The sequence below is a fragment of the Centruroides sculpturatus genome, unplaced genomic scaffold, assembly GCF_000671375.1.
Source record: "Centruroides sculpturatus isolate CEXI.00-Female unplaced genomic scaffold, Cexi_2.0 scaffold171, whole genome shotgun sequence".
In the NCBI taxonomy this organism is placed as follows: Eukaryota; Metazoa; Arthropoda; class Arachnida; order Scorpiones; family Buthidae; genus Centruroides; species Centruroides sculpturatus.
In genome coordinates, this window is record NW_019384470.1 from 790,472 (window position 1) to 802,161 (window position 11,690).

Sequence of the window (11,690 nt, forward strand, 5' to 3'; positions counted from 1 at the left end):
GGTCACCAAGAGGGCTTCTTTTTACAACCAATTATGGTTTCGGCCAGGCCCACAATGCGGCGACCAGGTGGTGAGAAATGGGGCCCGACATATTCGAACGGACCATCCCCTGGGGAAAAATACCCGGGGAATTTTCGAACCGTCCGGATTCGATTCCGAGTCCCACAGAGCAGTGGGTTGCAACCTTGACCGATCGGCCATTCGGCCGTCTTAAGAAATTACGTTTTAAATGGAAGATTGTTCTTTACACTATTGTTATATTTAGTTTGTGATAATTTTAATGTTTAGAAAAATCTTGACATTAATGAAAAACATTGATTTAATTTGTTTTTTCGTTTGCTTTTATTATTACTTCTTACTACATTTTAATAAGAAATTTTAAGATAGACGATAAAAATCGATCATTATCAATCAACTTAATATAGAGCAGTGTTTTTCAACCTTCTTGAATACGCGATCCCTTTACAAGTTAAAAAAATTCTGGCGACCCCCCTAGGGCCATATTAAAACTATATTAGTGATTTTAAAAATTATGTATTTAATTTTCTTTCTGTTGAGACAAATTATTGTTGATTAATATTGTTTTTTTTTTTTTTTTTAGAATTTGAATTTTTAGCTTCTACTTTTCTACTTTTTATTTCCTTTTGCAAATTAGCTCAACACTTTTTCCGCTATCGTTTTCTGAGGTGGGCCGTAATTCTCGCTGAAATTGTAGTTTTTTTAATGTAGTGTAGGACCTACAAACACTTGTCTTTTTCTTCTACCCGCGACTCCCCGTGTAAGAATTCGCGACCAGCAGGGGGTCGCGACCCACAGGTTGAAAAGCACTGATATAGAGTATACATACATTTATACACCATGGATATAAACAGAGTGGTTATAATTAAAGTTATTCTATTCAGAGCTCTCTGTAGCTGTAACTAATAAACGGAACGGAACATAATGACACCAAAATTTTTATATTATTTTTATTTTTATCCATGGAATGGAGTGAAAAATTTTATAAAAACGTTGTTAATTCCAAAATCTGCCGATAGGGATAATGTAGCGTTGCATAATAGGAAATCTTTAATAATTTATTATACAGAATGGTGCAAAAGTAAGTACACAGTTGAGAATCTGAGAAATACAAATGTTTGGTGTTCATTATTATTATTTTTATTATCTCTTATTAGTTCGTATTCCTTATTTGTGATTTAATTTGTACATAAAACAAAAATGTTTCTCTTCCTACTTTTTCCCTGTATGTTTTTTCCATAATAACAACTTTTGCAACCACCTTGTATTTATTATTGGTGCATCTTTATTGTAAGATTAAGAGAAAATGCTCTATCTAATATTTTTAGTCCATTTCTAACTTATCTGCAAACAGTGAGTATTATGTAAGACTAAGTTTAATTGTATCATATTTATTGGACTACAATTTAAAAAAATTGTAGATCTATAAATTCCCACAGGAGTGTCTGTCTGTCTTTCCTTAATCTCGAGAACGAAGTTAGATAGATGAAAATCGAGACCCGATATTGAAAGCTCAGCGGCAGGAGATCCCGATTGAACTAACTTAAACTTGGAAACAGGAAGTCACGTTATTTTAATTCAAAAATGTTTCCCTGAAAGGAGTTAGAAGACCGGCATGATACTATTGCTAACAGGAAAAGTATAATGTACTGTATAAGGGCTAATTTGAGGCGGAGATCATATATTTTTAAATTAAATAAATTAAAAATATGATTAAAAATTGCAGCCCGGCATTATTAAGATTTTTTAAAATTTATTTGAAGTAAAGATGTACTACAATATAAAATATTAAGGATTTGTTTGTTTGCCCAAAAAGCATTCCCCCTAGGCAGATCGCCCGAGTGTTGCGTTGCGTTAACAAACAAACATTACTCAGTGTTTTCTCTTTTCTAAAAATTTTAAATATACCAATATTTGTATGGAATTTTATTTAAAGTTAAATATTTAGATGGCTAATTAAACGTTTTTCTTCAAGAAATTAGTTCCGAAACTATTTATATAAATATGGATTCATCGTTAACAACGATAAGAAGAAAATTTAAACACGCTTTATACAATTATTATCCGCGGAATAAGAATTTAACTTAAGTGAATATATAATTACGCTTCTTATATTATCTTTAAATGTTTTTTTTTTTTTAATCAAATTTATAAATTAGTTTAAATAAAACGACTACACACACTTTCAGTTCTCATTTTAATCATCGATATCAGCATTGACATTTTTATATTGTATGATGGACGTCATTCAAACACGGCTAGACGTAAGAGGGCGTACTATCTATTGATAGTTCGCGTTTGTCATTTCGTTGCATGTTGTTATGGTATATGGAAGTTGTGAAAGACAATGGAAACAATACTGATGCGCAATAAATGATGATAACATATATAACTTTTATTTAATAAATATTGCTTAATTATCTCAGGTGAGTTCATTTTTGATACCAGATGTTAATTATCGACGTAAATCGATACAATATTATTATTATTATTGTTTAATTATCACACAGCTTAAGCTAGAAAGCCTTAATACAAAAACAAGTAAAGAGAATTTAATAAATTATTTTGTCATTTTTAGCTTATCACATCTGTAGATACATAATTTTGACATTGATTTAAATATCTATATCAACATTCTGGATTTTTGTTACTGTCATATTTAAAACTTTACAAGAGCAATGATAAAATAATACTATAAAATTTCAAGACTATAATATAGATTTGAACTGGCCTAAACTGTGTATAAACTTGTTTAAGTTTATACACAGTTTAATAAGCAAGATGGGGTGAATACAACATGAAGATAACTTCTTTAAATAACAAAGATTATCATTTGTAATTACCGGTATATGATAAGAAATAGTGTATATAAAATGCTTTGCCATATTGAATATTATTCTGTATTTTTTATTAGTATATCATGCTAATGAAAAAATTAATGAATGATTCCGAAATAATGAATAATACCTGTCGAGAAAAAATTGAAATACTGTTTTACCAAAATCAGTTTTGTGCTTGGGTGAAAAATACATTATTGGAAAACTAAATATTTGCTATTTTGGTAACTAATATCTGATTTTACAATCCATATTTTCATATCATTTCCTATTGTACTTTGAAGTGAAAAGTTCAAATTTGCTATATAAATAATCTATTATATTCGTTTTCACTATTAAGCTTGTATTATATTTTGCATAAATCTTAATGACTTACAATTCATGCAGTTTAATACAAATTACCCTATTCAAACACATTAAAATTACTACAGAAATTTTATGGAATATATTTGTATTAAAACATACTTGTGTGGATNTAATGGATTTTTTCATACTTTTCGGTTATCCGACTTTTCAATTATCCGACCAACCCCAGTCCCCAATTAGGGCAGATAATCGAGGTTCTACTGTATGATTAAAATACTAAAGTGGGAGGGCATCAAAATTATCAAACTTTTACAAAGCAGATACATCCTCAGACACGTGGAAGACCTTTATAAATCTACATAGCAGAGGAAATCTATAAACTTTAAAGACTAGGACACACACTGATTTGTTGGGATCACAGTTTCCAATCCCAACAAATCAGAACCATATTTAGATTGTATTTTATTTATTTATTTTATATTAATTAATATTATCAATCTAAACATATCTTCTGCCTTTTTAAATGATATTTAATTTTAAATGCTGTCCAATTTTTAAATGTTATTTGAGATTTGTATGTTTGATTCTTGATATTCTGTATTATTTAGAAACATTTAATTACTGTTAAGCAGGCTGAAAATGATCACTGAATATGATTGAAAATGTTAGCTGATGTGAATTAAATTGTTTGCTGATTTATAACGTATAAATTGTATTAGTATTGTTTGTATTCCTACTGAATCAGTTATTTTTACATCAAATTTAAAATGATTATCTAGGAACATACGGCACAATTTTATAATTCTACTGTATATTCCTAAAATATATTTAAATTAATAAATTTATGAACAAGGTTAATAATATATTTTGTTACAAATGCTTACCTAAATTTTACAGTAGACAGAGTTGAAACAAATGTACTAGTTTTTCTAAATAAAGCACAATTCATCTTCTTTCTAGTTATAAAAATATCTGGAATTACATATACTTATTCTAAATTGAAAACAGTTAATCATTATAGATATGAACAAATTAGCAATTTAAATAATACATATTTAAATAAATTAATAAGAATTGATAAAAATATGGCATAAAATTGTAGTTTAAATATTTATATAGATACATCAGTCAAATACAACATTCTATTAAAATCAATAATAATTACTTCTTTGATATACTTTAAATTACACTTTTAAACTATTCTTTCTATGAAATTTTTTATACATATTTAAACTTATTATATTTAAGTTCAAAATGTAGCAAATTAGTGGAATCACTAGGACTGGTGTCACCTAGTGCAGCAACTCAGTATCATCCCATGAAAATCTTTTTGTATCAGATCATACAGAATCCTTAGTAATATTTTTTTTTATGTACTAATGTTACTTATAAATCATAATTCCCATATATTACTGAATGTAATGGGCAATAACAAACAACTTGCAAAATTAAAATTACTCCTTTAAATTACATTATCAGACACAGCCTACATGTCTAGTACTTTTATTTATTTATTTTTGTAATTGTATTGTATTTGTAAAATGTAAAATATTTTTGTATTTTTTATGTAATTTGGTAATAATGACAGCTCTGAATGAATGAATTAGAGGGTTCCAAAAGTAAATTAACACAGAGTTTACCGGTACCATATTGATTATAGAGAAGTAGCATATTGATACATGTAAGCTGGGGGTTAACAAAAATGCTTTTGTCCTTATAACGAACTATAGGATATTTTTAAAGAAATAATTTCTGAAAAAACACTGTACGAGAATTTTATATTGTGTCACTTTCGTGTCACTTTCATGTCACCCCTTCTGATGGTGTCAGCTGTTGTAGTAAGCCACCTAGTGAAGGAAGCAACTTATAAATGCAATCATCACTAATATGAACAAAAGATTTCAGAAAGTGGAATCAAGAATTCTCAACAGTATTGGACCTTTGCTTCAAAAGAAATGCAACATGCTATGCTAATGCTGTATAGCAGGGGTGTCCAACCCACGGCCCGCGGGCCACATGCGGCCCAAGGCAAGTTCCAATGCGGCCCAGAGAAACAAAAAGGTTGGACACCCCTGCTGTATAGCATACCAACAATATGTTGCAGTTACCAGTGGCAGATTACTAAATGTACAGACTGTGCACATGCATAGGGCTTCCAATTTAGTAAACTCTAGATCCTAGCTATGTACCATGTAACTTATTTTTTGTTAAAATAAAAATTTCAATAGAACTGTAAGCCACTTTTGCTTTGCCTGTCTAAACTGCCATTCCCTCATTTATATTTTTTACCTTCTGGGCATCCTCTGTTGCCTTTCCTACATGTTGCCACAAGGTTCAAAGGAATATTTTGTGCATTTTCTGTTTAGAAAGACCCAAACATAAGCTGCATCTATTATAGTCAGAAAGTCTGATCTGTTAAGAAAACTCTTGTCTCTAGTGCTTCACATGAAATATACAAGTCATAAAGAGTCTTGTCTCTTTCCTTTTTTCCAAGAACTCCAGTAATAGTGTTGCTCAAAAAACTGAATAAGTATAAAGGCCGGTTTACAAGACACAACTATCGTCAACATTTTGTCACCTAAAACTGCAATATTCATGGATTTATCTTGTTTGAACAAATTCACAACTTTATTGCAACCTTGGTTCGTGTCACAATGGTGTCAGAAAGTCTGATGTTTTCTTGTTGCATCATTCTCTTCCTATGTTATCAGAATTAAATTTATACAACAGAAAAGTATTAAGTGACTAGTAACACTGTCACAGCAAAAAAAAAAGTTGCTTAAATAATTTAAAATAGGGAAATATCCAAAGTATACAAATGATCACTAATATGATGAAAAATTAAAAATTATTAAACTTTTGAACTGGTATTGTTTTTCTTTTCTTTACTTGCTTTATCTGCATTTGATTGACATCAAATTATGAACAGCTTTAAAACATATAAAGTGACTACATCCAGACAACTGATGTTAATGTTGTTTTTCAAAATATTATAGTTGAATTGATAAACAGAATTAAATATTCTTTCAGTTCAAAAAAAAAAAAAACAAAACAAATTAATGATCTACAGTACTTGTCTGAATGAGGTAATATTTAATAGAGAAGTCTTAGCATCCTATTGATGAATTCTACAATATTTAGATCAATGGTTTGATTATAGCCTATTGTGTCAATCATTCAACTTTTAAAATGATATTTAGTTAAAGAATGCAATAAATGTGGCTGATAAATTGGGAATTGAGTATGATGGAGATCAATACTTCTCTGAATATTGTAGATTGAATTCAGACAGACAAAATTTAACAAGTGATGAGGGTTCCTGTAATCAATGTTTGTAAAAAAATGGAAATTTTCAACTGTAACAAAGCTCAAATTTATTAAAAACTGCAATTTCAGGTCCATCTGAATGTATTTTTTCAAAAGTAGGGCATACAATTGACGAAAAAAGATGTTCTTTAAGTCCCTAATACTTGGATAGTGTTTATTTTGAATACATTGAGCCAAGAAGAGTTCTGTTTTATTTGAATAAAATTCATTGTGTATTAATGCAAAATACTATGTTGTTCCTTATTTTATTTATTTTTTGTTTTAGTTGTAATTTCTAAAACATCAAACCCATCATTTCATCTATCGCACACCATTTGATTTAAAATATAAAAAGCTCCGAATGACGACAGGCAGCACAATTATACTATATATTTATCTCTAATTATAAATTTCGCAGCATTTTATCAATTTTTATGCGATTAGAATATTTGTAGTTTTTTAAATTTACACATTTAATGTTTGAAACCAAATTATTTTATTTAAAAGATGAATTTGCTGTATCAAATATGCGAAATGGTAGTAACTATCTTTCAGATATCATTAAACAAAATAAGTTATAAAAATGAACACGAGTGAAATAACCTACATCAACATAAATTACCCGATTTAATTCCTATTAATTGCTTCTTTCCACTCAAGAATCAAGATTTTATTTACAACGTGACTTATGAAAACAGATAATTGGCAATGTTGCCAACTTTATTTCATTATTAAAAATATTTTAAAACAAAAATTGTATTTAATTTATTAATTATTAAAATTTATATTAAACAAATGTCCATAATAATAATTTTAAATAATAAGAAAATATGTTTTTTTATTTTTCCGATTTATGGTCACCAAGAGGGCTTCTTTTTACAACCAATTATGGTTTCGGCCAGGCCCACAATGCGGCGACCAGGTGGTGAGAAATGGGGCCCGACATATTCGAACGGACCATCCCCTGGGGAAAAATACCCGGGGAATTTTCGAACCGTCCGGATTCGATTCCGAGTCCCACAGAGCAGTGGGTTGCAACCTTGACCGATCGGCCATTCGGCCGTCTTAAGAAATTACGTTTTAAATGGAAGATTGTTCTTTACACTATTGTTATATTTAGTTTGTGATAATTTTAATGTTTAGAAAAATCTTGACATTAATGAAAAACATTGATTTAATTTGTTTTTTCGTTTGCTTTTATTATTACTTCTTACTACATTTTAATAAGAAATTTTAAGATAGACGATAAAAATCGATCATTATCAATCAACTTAATATAGAGCAGTGTTTTTCAACCTTCTTGAATACGCGATCCCTTTACAAGTTAAAAAAATTCTGGCGACCCCCTAGGGCCATATTAAAACTATATTAGTGATTTTAAAAATTATGTATTTAATTTTCTTTCTGTTGAGACAAATTATTGTTGATTAATATTGTTTTTTTTTTTTTTTTAGAATTTGAATTTTTAGCTTCTACTTTTCTACTTTTTATTTCCTTTTGCAAATTAGCTCAACACTTTTTCCGCTATCGTTTTCTGAGGTGGGCCGTAATTCTCGCTGAAATTGTAGTTTTTTTAATTTAGTGTAGGACCTACAAACACTTGTCTTTTTCTTTTACCNCCCCTAGGGCCATATTAAAACTATATTAGTGATTTTAAAAATTATGTATTTAATTTTCTTTCTGTTGAGACAAATTATTGTTGATTAATATTGTTTTTTTTTTTTTTTTTAGAATTTGAATTTTTAGCTTCTACTTTTCTACTTTTTATTTCCTTTTGCAAATTAGCTCAACACTTTTTCCGCTATCGTTTTCTGAGGTGGGCCGTAATTCTCGCTGAAATTGTAGTTTTTTTAATGTAGTGTAGGACCTACAAACACTTGTCTTTTTCTTCTACCCGCGACTCCCCGTGTAAGAATTCGCGACCAGCAGGGGGTCGCGACCCACAGGTTGAAAAGCACTGATATAGAGTATACATACATTTATACACCATGGATATAAACAGAGTGGTTATAATTAAAGTTATTCTATTCAGAGCTCTCTGTAGCTGTAACTAATAAACGGAACGGAACATAATGACACCAAAATTTTTATATTATTTTTATTTTTATCCATGGAATGGAGTGAAAAATTTTATAAAAACGTTGTTAATTCCAAAATCTGCCGATAGGGATAATGTAGCGTTGCATAATAGGAAATCTTTAATAATTTATTATACAGAATGGTGCAAAAGTAAGTACACAGTTGAGAATCTGAGAAATACAAATGTTTGGTGTTCATTATTATTATTTTTATTATCTCTTATTAGTTCGTATTCCTTATTTGTGATTTAATTTGTACATAAAACAAAAATGTTTCTCTTCCTACTTTTTCCCTGTATGTTTTTTCCATAATAACAACTTTTGCAACCACCTTGTATTTATTATTGGTGCATCTTTATTGTAAGATTAAGAGAAAATGCTCTATCTAATATTTTTAGTCCATTTCTAACTTATCTGCAAACAGTGAGTATTATGTAAGACTAAGTTTAATTGTATCATATTTATTGGACTACAATTTAAAAAAATTGTAGATCTATAAATTCCCACAGGAGTGTCTGTCTGTCTTTCCTTAATCTCGAGAACGAAGTTAGATAGATGAAAATCGAGACCCGATATTGAAAGCTCAGCGGCAGGAGATCCCGATTGAACTAACTTAAACTTGGAAACAGGAAGTCACGTTATTTTAATTCAAAAATGTTTCCCTGAAAGGAGTTAGAAGACCGGCATGATACTATTGCTAACAGGAAAAGTATAATGTACTGTATAAGGGCTAATTTGAGGCGGAGATCATATATTTTTAAATTAAATAAATTAAAAATATGATTAAAAATTGCAGCCCGGCATTATTAAGATTTTTTAAAATTTATTTGAAGTAAAGATGTACTACAATATAAAATATTAAGGATTTGTTTGTTTGCCCAAAAAGCATTCCCCCTAGGCAGATCGCCCGAGTGTTGCGTTGCGTTAACAAACAAACATTACTCAGTGTTTTCTCTTTTCTAAAAATTTTAAATATACCAATATTTGTATGGAATTTTATTTAAAGTTAAATATTTAGATGGCTAATTAAACGTTTTTCTTCAAGAAATTAGTTCCGAAACTATTTATATAAATATGGATTCATCGTTAACAACGATAAGAAGAAAATTTAAACACGCTTTATACAATTATTATCCGCGGAATAAGAATTTAACTTAAGTGAATATATAATTACGCTTCTTATATTATCTTTAAATGTTTTTTTTTTTTTAATCAAATTTATAAATTAGTTTAAATAAAACGACTACACACACTTTCAGTTCTCATTTTAATCATCGATATCAGCATTGACATTTTTATATTGTATGATGGACGTCATTCAAACACGGCTAGACGTAAGAGGGCGTACTATCTATTGATAGTTCGCGTTTGTCATTTCGTTGCATGTTGTTATGGTATATGGAAGTTGTGAAAGACAATGGAAACAATACTGATGCGCAATAAATGATGATAACATATATAACTTTTATTTAATAAATATTGCTTAATTATCTCAGGTGAGTTCATTTTTGATACCAGATGTTAATTATCGACGTAAATCGATACAATATTATTATTATTATTGTTTAATTATCACACAGCTTAAGCTAGAAAGCCTTAATACAAAAACAAGTAAAGAGAATTTAATAAATTATTTTGTCATTTTTAGCTTATCACATCTGTAGATACATAATTTTGACATTGATTTAAATATCTATATCAACATTCTGGATTTTTGTTACTGTCATATTTAAAACTTTACAAGAGCAATGATAAAATAATACTATAAAATTTCAAGACTATAATATAGATTTGAACTGGCCTAAACTGTGTATAAACTTGTTTAAGTTTATACACAGTTTAATAAGCAAGATGGGGTGAATACAACATGAAGATAACTTCTTTAAATAACAAAGATTATCATTTGTAATTACCGGTATATGATAAGAAATAGTGTATATAAAATGCTTTGCCATATTGAATATTATTCTGTATTTTTTATTAGTATATCATGCTAATGAAAAAATTAATGAATGATTCCGAAATAATGAATAATACCTGTCGAGAAAAAATTGAAATACTGTTTTACCAAAATCAGTTTTGTGCTTGGGTGAAAAATACATTATTGGAAAACTAAATATTTGCTATTTTGGTAACTAATATCTGATTTTACAATCCATATTTTCATATCATTTCCTATTGTACTTTGAAGTGAAAAGTTCAAATTTGCTATATAAATAATCTATTACAAGAATTATCTAATAAATCTACATATTAAATATATATATATATATATATATATATCTAGAATGATGTTAATGTTAATTACTGTTGAAAAAATATGACAGAAAGCATTTGATTTTATATATATATATGTTTATTAGCTGATATAATTCAACAAAAATGGAAAAATATTTTGTAGGAAAAAATAGCATTTGAAGTTTTATTTATTATTATAATAAGTTGCTCATGTTGTTTATCTTTCTATTTTTTTATGTATAAGTTTTGAGGATTGTTTTGTTAAACCTTGGCAGAATAACTGAAATATATATCTTATCCTTTCCTTTCATTCTTTTGTAGAGATTATGCTTGTTAGCCAGAGTTCTCTGATGTCCCAATTTTACCAGATTGTTCTGAGTTAAGCAGCAAAATCCCAAATTCTGAACTATTGTATATATCAAAAATCTTGCACAGATATGCAACTTACACAAAACAAGAAAAATTAAATTTCACGTTTAAATGAAATGTATAATAATCAATCCTACTGTAACATATATTGTTATAAATGCAAAATTTGTTACAGGAGCAACATAACGTTGTTTTTAAGGAAACCTAAGGTAACAAAATATTCTTTGTATAACTATATTTAATAGAAGTATTTATGTTTAGAATAGGTGTTAATAAAGACAGTAAAATAAAAATGTTTGACACCAAAAATAAAAAAGTAAACAAAAGCAATCACATAGCAGATATTGCATGAAAATATAAATTACATAGCAGGTATAATCAAAAAGTATAATACAAGTTTTTTATTTTTTAAGCTTTACCTCTTAATGTTCTTATACAATTATTATGTTAACAAATTTTGTTTTGTTCATTTATATATTGTAGGACACACACAAATCCATCCAAATAATTACAAGTTATTCCAGATATTATCAGATTA

The 11,690-nt window shown here is 28.4% G+C and overlaps 1 protein-coding gene across 3 annotated transcripts in view; it reads right to left on the bottom strand.

Annotated features, from left to right (window-relative positions):
* Positions 1-7,165, bottom strand: part of LOC111621156 (39S ribosomal protein L14, mitochondrial-like) — a 25,147-nt gene extending 17,982 nt beyond the window's left edge. Inside the window, exons 1-2 of one of the 3 annotated variants that reach the window (XM_023363222.1) lie at positions 7,090-7,165; positions 4,046-4,117 (exon numbers count right to left, since the gene is read on the bottom strand). In XM_023363222.1, coding sequence (XP_023218990.1) covers positions 4,046-4,110 — 65 coding nt within the window. In that variant the 5' untranslated portion in view covers positions 4,111-4,117; positions 7,090-7,165. Of the gene's footprint in view, positions 1-4,045; positions 4,134-7,074 lie in introns of all 3 variants that reach the window. The other 2 variants (XM_023363221.1, XM_023363223.1) reach the window with 2 other exon arrangements.
* Positions 7,166-11,690: the final 4,525 nt, after the last annotated feature.